This window comes from Rhea americana, unplaced genomic scaffold, assembly GCF_003343005.1.
Source record: "Rhea americana isolate MKP2758 unplaced genomic scaffold, rheAme1 scaffold_382, whole genome shotgun sequence".
NCBI lineage: Eukaryota > Metazoa > Chordata > Aves > Rheiformes > Rheidae > Rhea > Rhea americana.
In genome coordinates this window covers 46,514-64,769 of record NW_028186515.1, presented here as the reverse complement: position 1 = coordinate 64,769, position 18,256 = coordinate 46,514, and the positions used below count along the sequence as shown (strand labels likewise).

Here is an 18,256-nt window from a genome sequence, read left to right as displayed (position 1 = left end):
ACATCATCTGAACATGTCACTCACTCTGACGATATTATCAGGGGCTCGATTCATATTGAGATTCTTGATTCGCACTGTCAGCTGGTGGGCAGTTTTTGTTGGTAAAAGATACTTGCTGATCAAAGGCTTTGGAAAATCTGTCCCTTCAAAATGTTTCAGGCCTAAAGCTAATAAACTGAAGAAAAGGGAGAAAGGGATGGAGGAGAGAAGGGAAAGAAAAGAAAAAAAATATGCATCTTTTAGAAAGCACTCCAGATTGCTGTTTGGATGCTCTGTTCCACAATACACACATATGCCCAAAAGTTTGCATCCTGGTTGTTCTCCATACAACATAATAATAATAATAATAATAATAATTTGTATACATTTTATTCAATAATTCTAAGCACCTACTTGTCCTCTGCCTTGGTGAAGATAATCTTGTCCCGCGGAGGATTTGCTTTCAAGGAACATATCGGCAGTAACTCTGGATACATAAAGACTCTCCTTGTTGCCAAAATCCATGCCACTTGCTTTGGTAAACATGGAAATTCATTGGCTGTGAAACAAATTGACAGATGAGGATAGTCACATTCATGGGGAAATACTATTATTCACTACCAATCTGTAAAAACTTACTCTGTTATTCCTTTCGCTGCAAATACTCTATCACTTTCTACCTGGTACTTCAGAATGTACATGTTTCTTATTTTTTGCTCTCTAATTTGGACTGGCAAAACATTCTTATCTTTTTTCTTTTCCCTTTCCTCTTCAATTCAACTTGTGAAAAGCTTATTTCAGGTATGTTCACCCTCTAGTCAGCAGGAAAAAAAAAAAAAAAAATCACAAACCAAATCATTTCAAGCCAACAGTTCAGAGTATTTGACGTAGAGAGGCAGGAAAAAGTATGTTCCAATCAAGGGAACAGCTCCTTGATGTGTAAACTAACATATTTGAATATTTATGTACAGTTTCATAACTTTATTGATGGACCTCTGCAGCTAGAAGTATTATCTGCAGGACAATGAATTACAGGACTATGACGTCAAATGAAAGTCAAAGTCTACAGTTCATATATGCTTTGCTGTGTTTCACGTTTAGGAAGTCATAAGGCAGTCAATGTTGATATTTTTGTCTAAAAATACCTTACAAAGTATTAGAAAAGAAAATTACATTTCAAATAGAAAACAATCTGGGCTATATCTTATTTGAAGGATTCATAGCATGAAATAACTCTCATTGCAAATCCTTTCCCTCCTCATGTCCCTTCAAAAACATACTACTCTTTTTCACGGATTTGCGAGGGCTCCAGTCAACTTGGACTTGGGCATGAAAATCTTCAATGAGCTGCAGCGCTCCCTTCAAGTTACACGGCTGGAACATCGTTTGAAACTTAGGATTGAGTGACTGACGAAGGAGCGTAGAGCTGTGAGCAAAGTTACTCAGCTCACTCTGCAAAGTCAAACACAGAATAAGTTTTTTTTTAAATATTTCAAATGCAAGGCAAGATCACATTAATAGACAAGCTTTTGTTTTTTGCATTACCGCATTATAACAACAGGCATAAAAGAGTATCCTCTGTCTTATTTTTGAGCATTACCAATCTAGCAGCAATAAAAGGTCTTTTTTATTTTGGTCTGATAGTACTAATTCTCTGACTTTCTAGACCCTTTCAAGGTTGCAGAATGTTCACTAATTGCAGAAGTTGTATTTTTTGAGCTTTGTTTTCAGTGTTTCCAAGAAAACAATACAAAAATACGAACGCATGTCAATTCAAAGCACCGTTATTAGTCAACACTGTGTAAATTATTTCTGCAAGTACTGAGCACGTTAATAATACACTAACGATAGATTCCCTTTTTAAAGGTGGAAGTCCATTTCAATGGGACCAATTAAAAAAATTAAGCTCTAAAAATATCTCCAGTAACCAGTTATCATTAAAATTAATGTAGCTCTGATTTTAAACATATCCTTACCAAAAACATCCTGGTGGTACTGGCCTCTGAATTTAAAGCAGGGTTAGAACTCGCAAGAAGATGGATTTGAGTCAGAAGCTGAACATGCTGAAAGAATAAAACCAGAAAAATTRGATCTTTTTCAGTTCATATAAGTGCAGAGGTGCAAGAAATATCTCCCAAGCCTCCCCAAAACCAGCTTCTGTCTAAAAAATACCTTTTAAACAATAGAAAACTGATGGGAAACTTTAATAACCACACTCAGAAACTTTTTATAAAGCTACCTTTGATACCATAGAGATTTTGAACACACCATCTGTTTAAGTCTCAGGGCAAATTCTTAACGTTTGTGTACAAATCTCATACCATTAACAGTAAATACAGAAAGGATATTTTCTCTAATTAAATATTTAAGCATTTCTTAAGCAAGCTGTAACACCATGGCTTCAGCAGTCAACTCCCCATATGCACACATTCAAACACCGCATATCTYGCTTCACAGTTGAAAAACTAAAAAGGTCATATACTCTACAAGTCTAGCTTAAGAGCCATGTTTGAGAGATCTGGGTCCTTTCCTTGACGCTACAGATCGAGAAATTACACTGTATTAGGTATGCAGAATAATAAGCTGTTTCTCGTTAGTACTTATGTCAAATTCATGCAAAACGAATGCACTTTGCCCTCACGAGATTGATCTGACGGTAAGTCTCTAGTTCTGAAAAGAAGGCCTCTTCAGCTTTGTATGGATATGGGGGGGGACTCAAAAACAAACAAACAAACAACACTCAAGTGAGCTTCTTTCCCACCTCTCTCCCACTTCCAGACAGCTTTTGAAATGTTTCAAAGTGAATTTCTGCATAGTTTTGTGGAGACAGAGGAATCTCAACTACGTCAAGAGGAACATTCTCAGGAAGTAGTAAAGTTGTATGTGAAAACAGAACTTTGACAAATTAGTGATTTCAGTCAGAATTCGATCATTGCTGAGACCGCTATCTCACATAAGATCGGCAGAGACGCCCAAAACATCGGCAGAGACGCCCAAAAGATAAGTTCTACTTCCCACATACAATTTGAAATGACTTTTGATGCAGAATCAGACAGCAGCATGCAAATATCATCTACTAAAGCTGCAGCTTCAAACATAGCACTTTCAACTAATTCCTAAAAGAAACACGTTGAAGTGCTTGCTGTACCACTGGCTTTCCCCCCAATACAGTATATAGTAAATGTCCATTAAGTTAATAAACTCGGTAATATTTTTTATTACCTGCTGCATTTGCTGCTGGAGCCTCTTTCTTTGCATGCTATCCAGAACAAGGCTTTGGAATGGCTTCTCATTTTGAGGTTTTGATTTCTCTGTCTCTTGCGGTGGTTTCGTTGAAGACTTTTTCATTCTCAACTGCTCAAGTTGTTCCTTCACTGTCCGATGTTGTTCATTCAGTAAATTGGCCAGAGGCTCTTCAAATCTGTTTTGAGATCAGGCAGACAGAATTATGGTAAGCATATGATATAATAATTTTCAGAATCAATTAAAACATTTTAATATCTATTATGGTTTAAGAGCCATCGCCCCCTGCACCACTTGCTTTGATAGCATACTTCAACTTGAAGGAAAAAAAAAACCAACAAAAAAAACAAGCAAAAACCCCAGAATAAAGCTGGCTTGTATAAGAACCTTTTACTCTACTATAGGATTGATGTAGTTCTGGGATGCAATGCTGCAACTGTTTATTCTAAGCAAAGTTAAAATTCTTGACTACCATTCCCAATAATACTCCATGTTTGTTCTACTGAAGTGCTTCAAAACAGTCAATGGTAGTCAGGATCTAAGTGAATCTACAATACAGTAGAACCAATCCTACTAAAATTATAGCATCTGGCAAGGTCTGAACCCAACCCTTAAACCAAGGTGTTATACATGGCATATTACCACGATGATCTCCAAGAAGATCACACACCAACTCAGATACTGTGACTAATTTCTTTCTTTTTTAAATGTTACCTACTACTCCATTGGACAGCTGTTGATACTACAGTAATAATTGCTACTCTAGCAAAAAAAGGGGGGGATGTACGTATTCCTGACTTTTCAAAAATAGCTTCAAATGGCCCCCTACCTTATGACACATTTTCATTTACTTCAGCTGTACCAATTAACATTCTCCTATATGACTTCTGCTAGCAGTCACCTTTCTTTGCTAGAATTGGCCTGAAGTCAGTTATAAATGTTCCAAAATTCACCTCATACAAGGTATCATAAAAACAAAAAAACACCGGAAACATTTTGCCACAAAACAACATCCTCAAACTTCAACAAATCCATATACAAATAAAACTGGGAAGAAACATTTGAGAGAAACTACCCATCAAATAAAGATGAATACAACTAGCCATTATCAAAGACAAACACATATAAACAGCAAGCAAGAAGGTAAGATTTTCCTGCTTTTAGTCTGTAGCTGGTTAAGGAACTGCTACACTCTTCTCTAGTACTACTCATCCAGAGAGAGTGGCAGAAAAAAATCCAGCCGTCATTTTAGCTCCTTTCCCAAACAGATGCAGCTTGATCTTGAGCTGATCTGCCCCATAAACAAGGAGACACCATTCATAACACAGCTTGCTTTCAGCCAGTTTCTGTCATTCATTAAATAGAAAAGTATTAATATCTAAAAATAAACACATGGTCAACCAAGAGCCTTTCCTCTTCAAAGCATTATTTCAAGAACAATCCATTCCAACAGTCATCAAAAGCTAACTTCTAGGCTTAATAGTTGTTTCAGACCTAGGCCTCAGCAATCTTACGCAGTGCTTTTCCTTACAAAAGGTTATCATTATGTCCAAATTGTTTACTTAAAAAAAATAAAAGGTAGGCACACACTTGATCAAATCAGTTCCTCCAGAGCTTATTAGCAAAAATATACACAGCAACATCCCACTATCCACTTCTTCTCTATCCATTGTTTTGAAGTTTTATCATCAATAATCAGGACTATCTTAACTGTTGTTAGTTTAAAAGATGAAGCAAGTGACTTAAACAGTGAAGCAATTTCTCTCTGACAGTTAGTGTAATAAAGGGGGGATATGTGCAAGGACTTCAGAAATACATGCAAGTTAAATACTGAGGAATGGTATATATAATGTAGAGATTCAAGAGGCAGAAGCAGGACCGTCAATGGGAGATGCTGCCTTTTCAGAACAGATCATTGTTTTGGGAGACCTCAGTCATTTCATCTGAGACCAAACACCTGACACGAATGTTTTATTGTAGGTGTTCTTGCCGCCTCTTTGTGAAGAGTTACATTTTCGTTATTGTCATCATCTTCCTCAGCTGAATCGCTATCAGTGAAGTCAAGCAAGGGTGAAAGATGTAGAGGGACAAGAAAGGAGGTAAAGGCAGGTGTTCACTCTAATAAATGAAATGGCTGAGATCAACCAAAACAGCAATCTATTCTGAAAAGGCAGCACCTTCTTAGGAGGATGGCAGACTACAGCTGTAGGCAAATAAGTTTATCATTATGGCATTATTATTTACTTTTTCTAATACCATAACCAAATGATCCTACCTAAGTGCCTGTGGTGTATTAAAATTTGGCCGTGACTCTGTGACATTATCTTCATCTTCTGGACCTTCATCCTCCATGTTTGAGAAACCCATCTCATCCTGAAACTGATAAGAAATGTGCAGCAGCAGTCAGGAACAGAAATCTCACAAGACACATTTAACACCAACTGTCTTCAGTTCAGAGCTCACCATGAGGCACTACTGACGCTCTTGGCAAATACTTTAATCTTTGCTAGGGGATTACAGAAGATCTTGTATTAGTTCCTTCCCAAAAAAAAGTGACTCAAAAAAATTACACTTTTATTAGTACAGCACCTTATCACATATTCAGCACTGCTCATCTTACAGAGGTCTCCCTTTACAGCTTCAGAAATTTCATGTCAAATTTGAGTCAGGTCTATTCCTCAGTGCTAAGCCCAATTTATCACTTACTGTCTCAAACAGCTCCTCCATCAGTTCATTCACTTCCTTTTCTGCAAGTAAAATTAAAAAGACACATGAAGCTTCTTTTTTTTTCCAAAAAACACTTAGCAATCCTCTCATAATGCCAAGCTGTTGAAGCAATCTCTCTTGCTAAGTGTAATCCCCTCTTGCAAACAAAGAGGGCCAGAAAGGAAGGATATTCCTCCTTACGGCTGGGCCCCAGAAAATTTCAGTTAACAGACTTGGAGAGAACTTTCTGCTTCAAATATATAGGAAAGGAAAAAAAAAATTACAATTAAACTTAAAATTATGCCAACCTATAATAAGACCTAAAATTATTACGCTTTATTAACAGAATGGTAAGTGATACATTCATAAATCTGCTAACTCAGATTGTAACGAGTCACAGAAAATTTAATTATACTCAAGTCAGGAGGCAGGCACTCAATTTCTGACGTGGCTGAAACTTTTTGAAAGACTGTCTTAAGTTTTACCGTCCTACTGTCTTAAGTTTGATTCTTTATTGTTTGCTATGGAGTAAAGTTGCATCTGATAGGACAGTAATTCTGGCTTGATCCTTTCATGTATTCATAGAAAGATAGCTCTATAGAAAAGAGCAGTTCAAGTCCGTAAGTAGGTGGAGGATTGGTTTTTTTGTTGTTGTTGGATTTTTTTTCTTTTTTTTTTTTTTAATTACCTTCAATGCAAAATCTTTGCAGCAGAACTCTCACTTTGAAAAATGAGTTACTAATCTTAACAAGAAAGCCACTGGGGTTCCTGAAGGACTTACTAGTAATTCTCACAGCACGATCATTTCTGAAGTCTTCTGTATCTGGTTCATCCAGATCTTCCAGGAAGTTGTATTCAGGATCATCATCATCATCTGCTTCATCTAATAATAAATACGTTTTGTAATCTCATTCCTCTGCACCACCAAGACCAGGAAGATTTCCGTAACCAAGAGGAAAAGCATTTAGTTTATTGCCTGACAGAAAGAGGACTAGGAGTACCATTTGAAATTAGCAATCTATTCATTTTTATGAAAGCAATATCAAGACCACCTTCTTTTCAAGTCAAACTATTGGTATCCTTGCTTGTAGCCATTCCCATTTAGAAAAGCTTTCATGCCCTCATGAAAGGCAAGGAAAGCTTGACAGCGGACATCCGCATTACTAAACGAGCCATCATGTATCATGTATATTACGTATAAATGGAAAGAAAAAGCTCCAGGCTTTCAATGCAATCACCAAATCCAATGAACAACAACAAAAACGACAACAAATCTGTCACGTACCTTCATTCTCCACATCGTCATTCATGAGTCCTCCAAGCCACCTTTTCCATTCCTCATCATCTGCCGTATTGGGGTCATACATATCTGGTGTAATATCTGGGGCTTGGAGCTCAGCCTCCAGCTGACCAAGAGGAACATCTTTCAGCGGTCTCTTTGATCGTGTTCGGAAGGCAATGAGACTGTCTTCCAGAGACTGAAACATGAATAAAAAGCACAATGGAATTACAATTTCTCCACTATTTTTCCAGTTTCTCTGACAGTAGGGTTTTCAGCCTGGCCAAAAATCCAATACCAAAGACACTAGATTCTTGCCACAGAAGTCATTTATTTTGGTACTCCGTCAAAGCCAAGCTTTCATTACTCTAGCTACTGCATTTTTATACTGATTATAGAAATATTCTTCATAATTTACCTCACGCAAAACTGTACATTGACCTAGAAAGCTCTCTTCGCTTGCAATATTTGACTCTTTAACATTCTACTCTGCTTGACTTCTTTAACTATAATAATCTTTTCCTGAGCAGCAGTGCAGGACTGTTTCTTCACAACTCCTTACCCTTGCATAGTAACAAGGATCAGTAATAGTTTTCTCATTATTAATATGGAATAGTAGTTTCATTCACAACCAAGCTGCCTCAAGTATTAATAGTGTATTTGCTTGCAAAACACAACTAAGTTGACAGGATATCTTTAAAAAGGAAAAATATACTAATTATACAAATATCATAGGATTACATTTAATGGTTACAACAACAGAACTGAGAAAAGTATGAGCATAACACAAAAGTATAGTTAGCATTCAAGAAATTAAAAGTACACATCACTAATAATTCTTTACTGACAGCTACTTGACTCTTGAGTTTTGAGTTTTTCCTCCTATACACTACACAGATTCAACTCATTATTTGTATTTATAAAAATGAGAGCAGAATGTAGTAGCATGTCAAGCAGAGAATATCAGAAAGCTACCTTCTTTCTAAATTATTTTTACTTGAGCTAAAAATAAAATAAAATTAAATGAAAAAAAAAAAATCACTACTGCAGCATCCCCAGATATGTTACCTGGTAGGAATCCATGCATACTGGGCTTGAAGCCAGTTCTTCATCCACTGCATGCAGTTTCTCCATGAATGTGCTGTCTTTGCTTTGCTTTGGTTTAGGAGGTGGTGGAGGTCCCATGGGAACTACTTCAGCACTAATATGTCTAACAACAGGTGTAGTGACCTTCTCCGTCTAATTAAAAAGACCTTTGTGTTAAAAGGTTTTATTTAGAATATAAATTTCCAAGGACAAGATAAGTCATTTTTTTTTCTGTTTGACCTGACTCTGGCACAATATAAATAAGAATAATGCTTCGCAGAAGGAAATGGATTCCTCACATTACACTTGCTTTTCAGAAAGTATACAATGAATTTACTACCCAAAGACTTGCAGGGAAGGATACATTTGGAAAATTTGATTATCGGTCTCAGCATTACTAGAGCTGATAAACCTGAACACTAGTATTTGTGGCACATTCTTGACTCTCCCAAAACCAAACCCACGGTGAGTGAAATGTAGTAATATCAGTACATTACCGCTGCTTCGTCTGGTTCCCTTAGACTGCTCCAATGCCAATGTTCAATTCTCAAAGTTACTTTCTCATTCCTGTCTACTGACATTCAGTCACTTTCTGCTCTTAACACAATGCCCACATGCCTTCCAGTGATCTGACAGTGCATACAGACACCGCTAATATCCTTATGCTTTCATCTAAAGCACTGTCCTCCTGGGCCAAGCACAGGAGACACTGTTCCCTGAACTGCTCTCAAAAATAATCAGAAAAATAATCATCATCTGAAGAAGTGCAGGTTGTCTCTATTGCCATTGTTTTGGTTTGTTTTTTTCCCCCAAGTACTGCTGTTTATTTAGGACTAACCTCTTTCTGTAAGAGTTGCACTTAATTGCTTATACAAAAATCACTGCAATGGGTCCCCAAATCCATATAACACCTGTAATGTCAGCCTGCCATTAAGTATTTACATATATTTTTTTCTTCCTCATTAGTAATTTAGGAATAATGAATGAAGGCTGTCTTCTAAGAAAGTAAAAACTGTTGTGAAGTTTACCTCACAGAGCACCCCTCCCTCTTCATCAGATGATCGCCTTGTCCTAGATCGCTTTGCTCCCCGAGGAGAAGAGGCAGTGCTCTCTACATCACTTTCCAGTAAGCTCTGTAGTGCCAGAGAGAAACAGAAAACAATCAAACAATTACACCACAATCAAATCCTGTTTTGACTAATATTCCAAAGACATGTTTTCAGCCAAATGAATAATATAACATTGAAGAAAAATTACTAGGTGGTCTGGGATGATTTAAAGGTCTTAATGTGTTAAAACAGAGCATTCTACTGCCTCAGGTAAAAACGCAGGCAACTCCCTGATGACGAGACTAGATCTCTGTACAAGTTATGCTTACCTCTTCTGCAGTCTCATCCTCATCCTCATCTTCAGGCTGGTATTCTTCATCAGATGAATCATCTTCCTCAAGAGGAATGTCCACAAACTGAGGGGGCTGCAGCAGACCAGAAAAGAGATGACAAGCTTTTACAAGTAAAATAAAGGGTTATGCTATAATGGTACACAATCAGATCAAATATTTGTAACAACTGAGGAAATACATTGCATTTCAGAGAGGAAGTATAGTACAGAAAAAGGCTGACAAAACCAAAGAAATTATTTTATTAAGATTAATAAAACAAAGTAAGTGATTTGAAAAGGTGCATGAACAGACACAAATGATTTAGCATTTATATGACGGAGGCATTGCATGAGCAGCTGCCATCTCTAAGACATGTTTCTAGAACTTGAACTACCATTGGTCTCTACTACACCCACTCGCTGAATTCTGTCTAAGCCTAGACTGTAAACCTTTGAGTAGGCAGTGCTCTGGCTAATGAGCTGAGTTCTAGGCTGCATTTCCAGGCAGACCTACAATATGTAAAACCAGCCCAGGGAGGAGGGCCTTGCAGCGTGAGACCTGGGATGTAACAAAACGGGTAGCTGACCACCCAGGAGAGATCACTTCTCATGGCATGTCATCACCTTCTATACTTCCTCTTTTCCCTATAAGGAGCTCTTCTGGGCTCCCTGTCCATCAACAGCTATATTAACTGCCTTGTCCTGCTTTGCATACCCTGTGTACAGTGCTCCTCATGAGAAGTACACCATCTGCGCTAGAGAGGTAGGAGGCCAGACACAAGTCTGCTCCACCCATTCAAAAAACTCCCTGCTCAGCGGGGCACCTCCAGCATCTTCTTCAGTTTCCCAGCAGTCATTCACTTACCTTTACCTCATTTGCCTTCTTGATTGGAGAAATATTCCATGTTGGAATCACCTGAAAACAGCAAATACAGATTGGCTGTTTCGTACACAGTATTGAAATGAATGAGTACTTGAGCTTGAGATTTTGCTCTCCAAAATAGCCAAGTAACAACAAACTTCAAACAAATGCGTTCTAAACTGCTCTGGTGATCTCTACAGGCAGTAACTTTGGTATAGCAGATACTGTCAACATACTACATTTTCTCTCTCCGATCTGGTTCTATCCTGCTAAAAGGAATTCTTTTCTACATAGTTGTACGAAAAAAAATACACGCACAGAATTTATCTTTTCTTTTTAAGCATAAGTTACATAAAAGCTTGTTTTACACTTAGGAGTCCCAATAATCAGAGAACAGCTGCATTGCATCGTGGGGTGGGGGAAGTGTTGCAACAGTAAAAGCAGATGACATACCACTCCTTTCTCCACAACTTCCTTCAGCTTGGAGCGAGTCATTTTGGGTTCCTGAGAGTTTAAAAGACAAAAGTGCAACTTGTTTAACTGTTTTCTTTAACTGCAAACTTTTTCCCAATAACTCTTTACTAGAAGCCTCCTCTTATTTTTAAGCTCATTGTCCTTTAGATGTGACGGGAAATAACCCCTGATAGTTCTGTTTACTAATAATTAATACTCACACATAGATACTACTCGCTTCATCCTGGTGCCAAATCTGTTAACGAAATGTAAATCACGATGCTATCTGTTCTCTCCCTRCAACATCATGGACAGGCGGAGTATCATGCATTTGGATAGACAACAACATATAATGCTTTTACTTACAAACAAAGGTATATCCTCCGTCTCGCTGATAGCTGCTTTCATCATGGCAACTACATGCTCATTTGTGATCACTTCCTGCAGAAACATAATTCTTATTTTTAAAAAGTCTCCTTTACATTCTGTTTGTTAAGACTGAAATAAACCAACTGGGAACACAATGGAAAGAGAATCCATTTACAACAGAATCCATTTACAGAATATGTTGTAATTACACTATAATAAAAAATATTACTCAACGACGGGACAAGAAAACGTAAAGTGAGCATAGCAATGACAAGAACATTTGCACTGCATTCTACACAAATGCTCAAGAGCTTTCACGCAGCAGGAAACACAAAATGGTCTAAAGAAAAGCCCACACCAGTTTCCCCTTCCTCTTATCACATAATCAGTAAAACATGCTGGTCTCAGCCACATGAGAAACGCTGCTATGCAGCTGCAACAGAAAAATTGAAATCTTTATGTCACTCATTGGTTTCTAAAATAGTAAAGGTCTAATCCCAAAGAAAAAGTATGCAATAATCTACCCTTTGAAACATTGTGCTACTTCAGAGAACATCAGGTGTATCTGAAAAGAAACACAAGAAATATGGGAGGAAAGAGACCTCGTACCAGCAAATACGCTTTCTGAATGCCACCACCACGACGTTCCAGGAAAGGTAAACAACTCTGAGATATTCACAGCCCTTCAACGGTGCCACATGATAGATGAACGCATTAACTTATGGCACTTACACAAAAACAACGGGTGAATATGCCCAAAGGAAGGGTCATGGCAGTCTCCARGTTATTTGCTACATGGATGGTAAAAAGGGAAAATACCCGAGATTGTCTGGATTAGAACGGTACTGAAATGCCGTGGGAAAATAAACACTGTTGCTCTCCACACTCAACCATGTCATAAACCAAAATCTACATTTAAGCACTTCTGTACAGAATTAGAAGCTGTGACAGCGTGGATATTCTTCTCAAAGTTCCTTTCTAATTGGAAGCTGCGTGATGGATTTAGGTGGGGCTCATTAATCATGAGAAGTGCATGTCTATGCACTTGGGCTCCCCAGTTCGAGAGAGACGCGGAGCTACCGGAGAGAGTCCAGCGCAGGGTTACGAGGMTGATCAGAGGGCTGGAGCACCTGCCCTATGAGGAAAGGCTGCAAGAGCTGGGCCTGTTTAGCCTGGAGAAGAGAAGACTGAGGGGGAATCTTATCAATGTGTACAAGTACCTGAAGGGAAGGCGTCAAGGGGACGGAGAAAAACTCTTTTCAGTTGTCCCATGTGATAGGACAAGAGACAATGGGCAAAAACTGAACCACAGGAAGTTCTGCCTGAATGTGAGGAGGAATTTCTTCACTGTGCGAGTGACAGAGCACCGGAACAGGTTGCCCAGAAAGGTTGTGGAGTCTCCTTCTCTGGAGATATTCACAGCCCGCCTGGATGCAAACCTGTCTAACACGCTCTAGGTGACCCGGCCTGAACAGGGGGGTTGGACCAGATGATCTCCAGAGGTCCCTTCCAACCCTGCTGATTCTGCGATTCTATGATTCTATCAACATCATCACCAGATTTTCATCAGGACTTTACCACAAAACAGTTCACTCAAAACAGGAAATGAATTCCCAGTCTATGTCTTTTCATCTGTATTCAGAAGCATGCATTTTAGTTCAACTACCCTTGCTAGTGCTATTATGGTACAGTAAAACAGATACGTCTGCTATCGTAAACAAATGGAAAGCAGGGATCAATACTTACTAACAACAAACCCAGATCTAGATAACTTATACATGTACTACACGACTCTCTTTTTTATAGGAGGTACGTAGGATGTGGATGACAGTACTAAGTCTTCTCTGTTCACGAAATCAAGTGCTACCATACACATTACACCCAAGTCCAGATCACACTTAAACAAACAGCTGGCTGATTTTCCATTTCTTATACTAAGCCATAATCCCACTACACTTACATGCAGAATGTTTCGCACATTGACAACTGTCAGATTATGTTGTTTGGCACCGTCTTCTAAGGTGCGATCAAGGGTATCATCTAGCTTGATGTCACAAGACAAAGATCCCTCCTCTTCTTGACTTTTTCCTTCTCTTTTCCGCTTGGTTGCTTTCCTCTTCCTCTTCCTCCTCTCAATATCCTCTCCATCTTGCTCCTCTGAAAATTAACGATAAAAATTAAGTCTAAACATTCAGATACTTCATATATAGCACATTCACACTGTATGTGACTAAAAAGGAGCTGGAATTCTGTAGATAAGGAAGTGGCAGCAGCTTTCTGACAGTTGATACAAAAAAAAAATCTTCCAAATGCAAATGGCCACAATGGTTAGACTGTAGTCTTTTAAATGGAGGATTCAACTTCTGCACAATCTGAATGAGTCACATTAGTCAAGTAAATAGAGGTTATGTATTCGACAGTCTCAGCAGTTCTTTCATCACTTTTCCAGGAGCTGTTTTAAGTCTGAAGTCAAGCTTAGAAACAATTGCAAAAATTCAGGCACCCTGAGTAAAAACAGATTACAGTTTCTAGAACTTAAAACCGTGTCCCAAGCAGCAGTGTTTTGCTGACTTGGGGCAAAGAATGAATCATAACTTCCTCTAAAGGACAATGATGTTTTTAGCGACTGAAAATTGCAGAGATCAGCTCCAGCGTTTCATTTGGATGCCAGGAGTTTATTTAGCCACAGTGTTACAAAATGCAGGATGAAAACTTCAGAAGCTGTTGCACTTAAACAGCCCTTTCTCACGGTGTAGACACTTTCAAGTTCCATATCTACCGTATTAAACTCACAGATCTGTTCCTCACACAAAGCTTACCCAATGGAATAAACAGCCCAACATCCTCATTTTCCTCATCAGTCTGCAGGGGCCACTCACCAGCTCTGGTGTTCTTCAGTGGCTTCATCACGGCAGGATTTCTAACTGCCAGCTGCAAAGAACATCTCAGTGGAAACTCCTGCACTGCAGAATGGCTGTCAGTCAGATATGGATCTCTCTGCAAACCTACTTCTTCCTCTGTATGCTGTTTAGTAGCTTGCTCTGTAACGAGGTATTAGGCATTATGTATTAGGTTTCAGTCAGATATGCCATACAGGCACAGTCAGGCAAGGTTAAGAGCTCACCAAATGTAGCTACATTACAAAAAGCTGTTGTGGCCAATTCAAATCCGTTAAATCAACTGCACAAGTAGCTGCTCCCTAACCTAGCCTAGCAAAGCAATTCAGACAAGAGAAACATTTCAAAAAGGGTCCCCTGCTACTATTCTGACGGGAACAAACACAAGCTAAGAGACCTTGGCCCTCAGCTATTTCAGTCTTGCTCCCTCCATTATTTGATTCATCAATTTTGCATAGGTAGGCTCAAAAGTGAATCTGTAAAGCGATCCAATCATAAAAAAGACCAATGATTTGTTTAAAGTGTAGTCTCATTCCCTGTTGTACAAACAGAATTGCAACCACAAAAACGAACAGCTAGGGGCAGGCATTCCATTTCTCGGATACTTTATTTGCAACCAGAATAGCATACTCGACCACAACTTTAGGATGTAGTTTCAAGGCCACCTTAGGCTAATTTAAGAGCACACTGCTGCTGAAAAGGGTAGCCACACACCCTTCCTACTGCTATTCTGCACAGTCCTAGAGGTTATGCAGGCCTGACCAAAAACTGACCACTGTTCTATGCTCCTCCCTTTACAAAGGGCAGCTTTCCATCAAATTTCCATCCTCCACATAGTAGCACAAGAACCAGAGACTACTCTATCCTCTGGGTAACAAGGAAGAGGCCTCCCCTCTCTGCTGCAGCATGTAGTTAGATGAGCTAAAGGTGATCAGCAGATCACCTAAAACTGAAGTTTCAAGAACACCTTGAACTAGCACGAAAAGGTGCAAGAACTAGCACCTAAACAAACAAACAAAGTGCACCCGTATCACAGCATTTTCTCCTGCTTTGTGCTGGCACAGCTATCTGCACAGCCAGGCAGTAAAGCACATCAGTCAGCTGATCCAGATGAGAGGAACCTCCCCCGTATACATGCTTTTGGCTAGATCATTTCCCCAAACTCACTGAACACAAACATGCATGCCAGCAAATGGGAAGATCATCAGAATAAACAACATGGGGAAAGAAAAGGAACAACCACTTCTTTCAGTAGACTGGACCTACAAAATTGGCATCGTTTTGCTCACAAACATTCTTCCCATCTTTCATACAAGCTCACTTATCACAGCTTCACTAGCTAAATCTCAGAATAAGGTTTCCCCAGGCTTTTTACACTAACTCAGAAGTTGCAAAAATTTATTACAGAATATAGGTAACTTTCTGCTAACAAAAATACCGCTTACACAGGCTCTTGTAAGGAATTGCAGCAGTTTGCTGTACAAGCACCACGCTAAATGAATTTTTCAAGTCTTTGGAAAAGTGATCTTCTGAAAATCAAAATATACATAAAAACTCGGCAAATAGTATTTTTTTGAAGAAATAGCTTGCACTTTTACCACTTTTCATGTAAAGCAAAAGATATTTGCTTTACGTATCAGTAGCAAAACATTTAACTTTAAAAACTAAAATGAAACTTATTTCAAACCAAATCCTGTATTTATAAAGGCTTGTCTGAAGACTAGTCATAGTGAGATATCTTGCATAAGACAAAGCTACGCGTGGTCCACAGAAGATAAACTGCAAAAAGAACAAAACTAGGAAGTTCTATGTAAGGGTTGAAAAAAAAATGACTGTTTAGGTCAAGCCAAGTATTACAAAAATGGGAAATTATAAAGAAACTACTTCTAAAGCATTTAGCATTTGATAGTATTAAGACAAGTAAGAGTAGAAGGACTTAAGTCCTCCTTAAGTCTTCTACGATGTTTAGACAGCAAAGCACCTAAAAACCTCTAAAACCTAGGAAACCTCTAAAAATGGACTGCTTGCTAATTTCAGCACTTCAGATCAAAAACAATAGAGGCTTCATAGAAACCAGTTTGTGAAACTCCTCCTCAGCTCACCCTTACCGGTGAACAGAAATCACACCGTTGAGCCAAAACCAGTGCCTGTGTGCGCTCCGCAGAAGCCAGCACCATTTAGGTGCTTCAGGAACACATTTAGCAAGGTTTCTCATAAAGCTGGCGAAAAGCAAGAGTGTTTGATGCAATTCTAGGCGTTTACCATCGTCAGCAGACTGGGGCGCAGGTAGAGCCTCTCGGGCGGCCTGACGACCTCCAGCGCTGTCGGGAGCGGGGCCCACTGCCACCCGCGCCGCGAGCCTCTTTCCGCCCTTGAGGAAGGTCTCCGCGGGGTCCCGCCGCGCCCTGGCAGCAGCGGGCAGCGCCGTGGCCCGACCTGCCGTCGAGCTGATCGCGGAGCAGCCGCCATCGGCCGGCGCCACAACTGAGCCGCCTTCGAGCCGCGGTGCGGCTTTCTCGGACCCCGACCTGCCGGGCCGCCGCGGCGCGGGCGGCGGCTCCGCCCTGCCTGCCTCGAAGTGCTCCACCAGCGCGGGCGGCTCTGCGGCCGCAGCCGGCTCCTCCCCAGTGCAGCTTGGCTCCCGCGGGCTCTGCGGGCCCGCGACTGCCGCTTTCCTCTTCTTGCAGGGCAGCATCTTCAGCGAGAGCGACATCCCGCCAGCGATCCCCCAGCTCCGGCCTAGAAGACAACGAAAGCAGCTGGTCACAGACGAAACGCCGCGGACGAGCCGCGGGCCCCCGCCGGCCGTCCGGGCCCCTCCGCGCCGGCCCGCTCCCTCTGCAGGAAACGGAAGCATCCTCGAGCCCCGCGCGCCGCGCACGCGCCGTGCCGCCATATTGCCTGGGGCGCAAGCCGCGCAGCCGCCATGTTTGCAGGGAGAGCGCCGCGAGCGCCGCCATCACGGCACCGGGAACGTGGGAGTTGCGCCACCGCCATCTTAACGCGTAGCCAGCCGCAAAGCCCCCCACTGCGTTCAGCCCCTCCCCCCCCCGACCTCAAGCCTCGTCCCCCTTGGGAGGCTGCGCCCGTCCCTGCCACCCGCGCTCCATAGCCAGCCGGGCGGGCGCCGACACAGGCGGCGAGGGCGGAACCCGGCGGTGCTGGGCGCTCGCGACCCGACGCGGGCTGCGGAGGGTTCGCTCGCGCTCCCCTCACAGCAGGGGCTGGCGGCACCGCGAGCCCGCACAGACACCCTAACCACTACCCGTCGGGCATGCCGGAACCGCCGCGCCGCCCAAATCCAGACCCGCGGCATGGCCCTGGCCGCCGACATTGCCGAGTCACCGCGGGGTGGTGGCAAGGCGGAGCGCGGGGCGGGGCCTGCCGCCGGGCGGGGCCTGCGCCGCCTCGGGACCAGTCGGCAGCTCCTGCATCCCGGGCGTGGAGCATCCTCAGGGCGGGGGCTGCTGCCGGGGCACATCTGCACCGGATTCCGCATCCCCGCCGCGCCGGCCTGGCTCTACCATGGCTGAAATCGCCAGTGTACGCCCCAGCTTCGGTGAGTGGGGCCGGGCCACACGGATCCCTCGCGCCCCTTCTTCCTTTCCCCTCCCCTCCGCGCCGCGGGCAGCCTGGAAACAAGGCCCTGCCCGGCGTCTCGTCTCCCCCGCGGCCTGGCCGCGCTCCGCGCCATCGCTGCCATCCCGCTGCGGAGACGAGCCGTGCCGAGCCGTCCCGGCGGGCGAGCTCCGCTCCCCTCCCCGCTTCCCCGCACCAGGCCTCGGTGTTAGACTTCCCGCGGGAGCAGGCAATACCCATCGCTCTCCACTGGCACTTGGCCCCGCTCCAAGGACTCGCCCAAGCCGCCGAGGCGGTGCGGAACCAGCTCAAACCCGAGCGCGGGCCTCAGCCGCCCCGCCGCGGTGGGGGCGCTGGGTGGAGCCCCCGCCGCCCTCCGCGGGGAGCCGGGGGCTGCGGCTCTCCCCGCCCGGGGCGGCCGCC

General features: G+C 42.2%; 2 protein-coding genes across 8 annotated transcripts in view; one reads left to right on the top strand and one right to left on the bottom strand.

The window, feature by feature from the left end:
• LOC146591165 (GON-4-like protein) overlaps positions 1 to 17,614 on the bottom strand; it is a 31,228-nt gene extending 13,614 nt beyond the window's left edge. For 3 of the 6 annotated variants that reach the window (XM_085313282.1, XM_085313285.1, XM_085313286.1), the window contains exons 1-19: positions 17,520 to 17,614; positions 16,517 to 16,993; positions 14,177 to 14,398; positions 13,318 to 13,514; positions 11,355 to 11,429; positions 10,989 to 11,039; positions 10,539 to 10,589; positions 9,672 to 9,767; positions 9,322 to 9,426; positions 8,276 to 8,446; positions 7,214 to 7,406; positions 6,710 to 6,811; positions 5,929 to 5,969; positions 5,498 to 5,601; positions 3,202 to 3,400; positions 1,956 to 2,042; positions 1,260 to 1,431; positions 394 to 538; positions 25 to 175 (exon numbers count right to left, since the gene is read on the bottom strand). In XM_085313282.1, coding sequence (XP_085169408.1) covers positions 25 to 175; positions 394 to 538; positions 1,260 to 1,431; positions 1,956 to 2,042; positions 3,202 to 3,400; positions 5,498 to 5,601; positions 5,929 to 5,969; positions 6,710 to 6,811; positions 7,214 to 7,406; positions 8,276 to 8,446; positions 9,322 to 9,426; positions 9,672 to 9,767; positions 10,539 to 10,589; positions 10,989 to 11,039; positions 11,355 to 11,429; positions 13,318 to 13,514; positions 14,177 to 14,398; positions 16,517 to 16,967 — 2,613 coding nt within the window. In that variant the 5' untranslated portion in view covers positions 16,968 to 16,993; positions 17,520 to 17,614. Of the gene's footprint in view, positions 1 to 24; positions 176 to 393; positions 539 to 1,259; positions 1,432 to 1,955; positions 2,043 to 3,201; positions 3,401 to 5,497; positions 5,602 to 5,928; positions 5,970 to 6,709; positions 6,812 to 7,213; positions 7,407 to 8,275; positions 8,461 to 9,321; positions 9,427 to 9,671; positions 9,768 to 10,538; positions 10,590 to 10,988; positions 11,040 to 11,354; positions 11,430 to 13,317; positions 13,515 to 14,176; positions 14,399 to 16,516; positions 16,994 to 17,519 lie in introns of those variants that run through there. The other 3 variants (XM_085313284.1, XM_085313283.1, XM_085313287.1) reach the window with 3 other exon arrangements.
• The window catches only part of SYT11 (synaptotagmin 11), a 13,897-nt gene continuing 13,034 nt past the window's right edge, over positions 17,394 to 18,256 (top strand). For both annotated transcript variants that reach the window (XM_085313293.1, XM_085313291.1), the window contains exon 1: positions 17,394 to 17,813. In XM_085313293.1, coding sequence (XP_085169419.1) covers positions 17,780 to 17,813 — 34 coding nt within the window. In that variant the 5' untranslated portion in view covers positions 17,394 to 17,779. The remainder of the gene's footprint in view (positions 17,814 to 18,256) is intronic.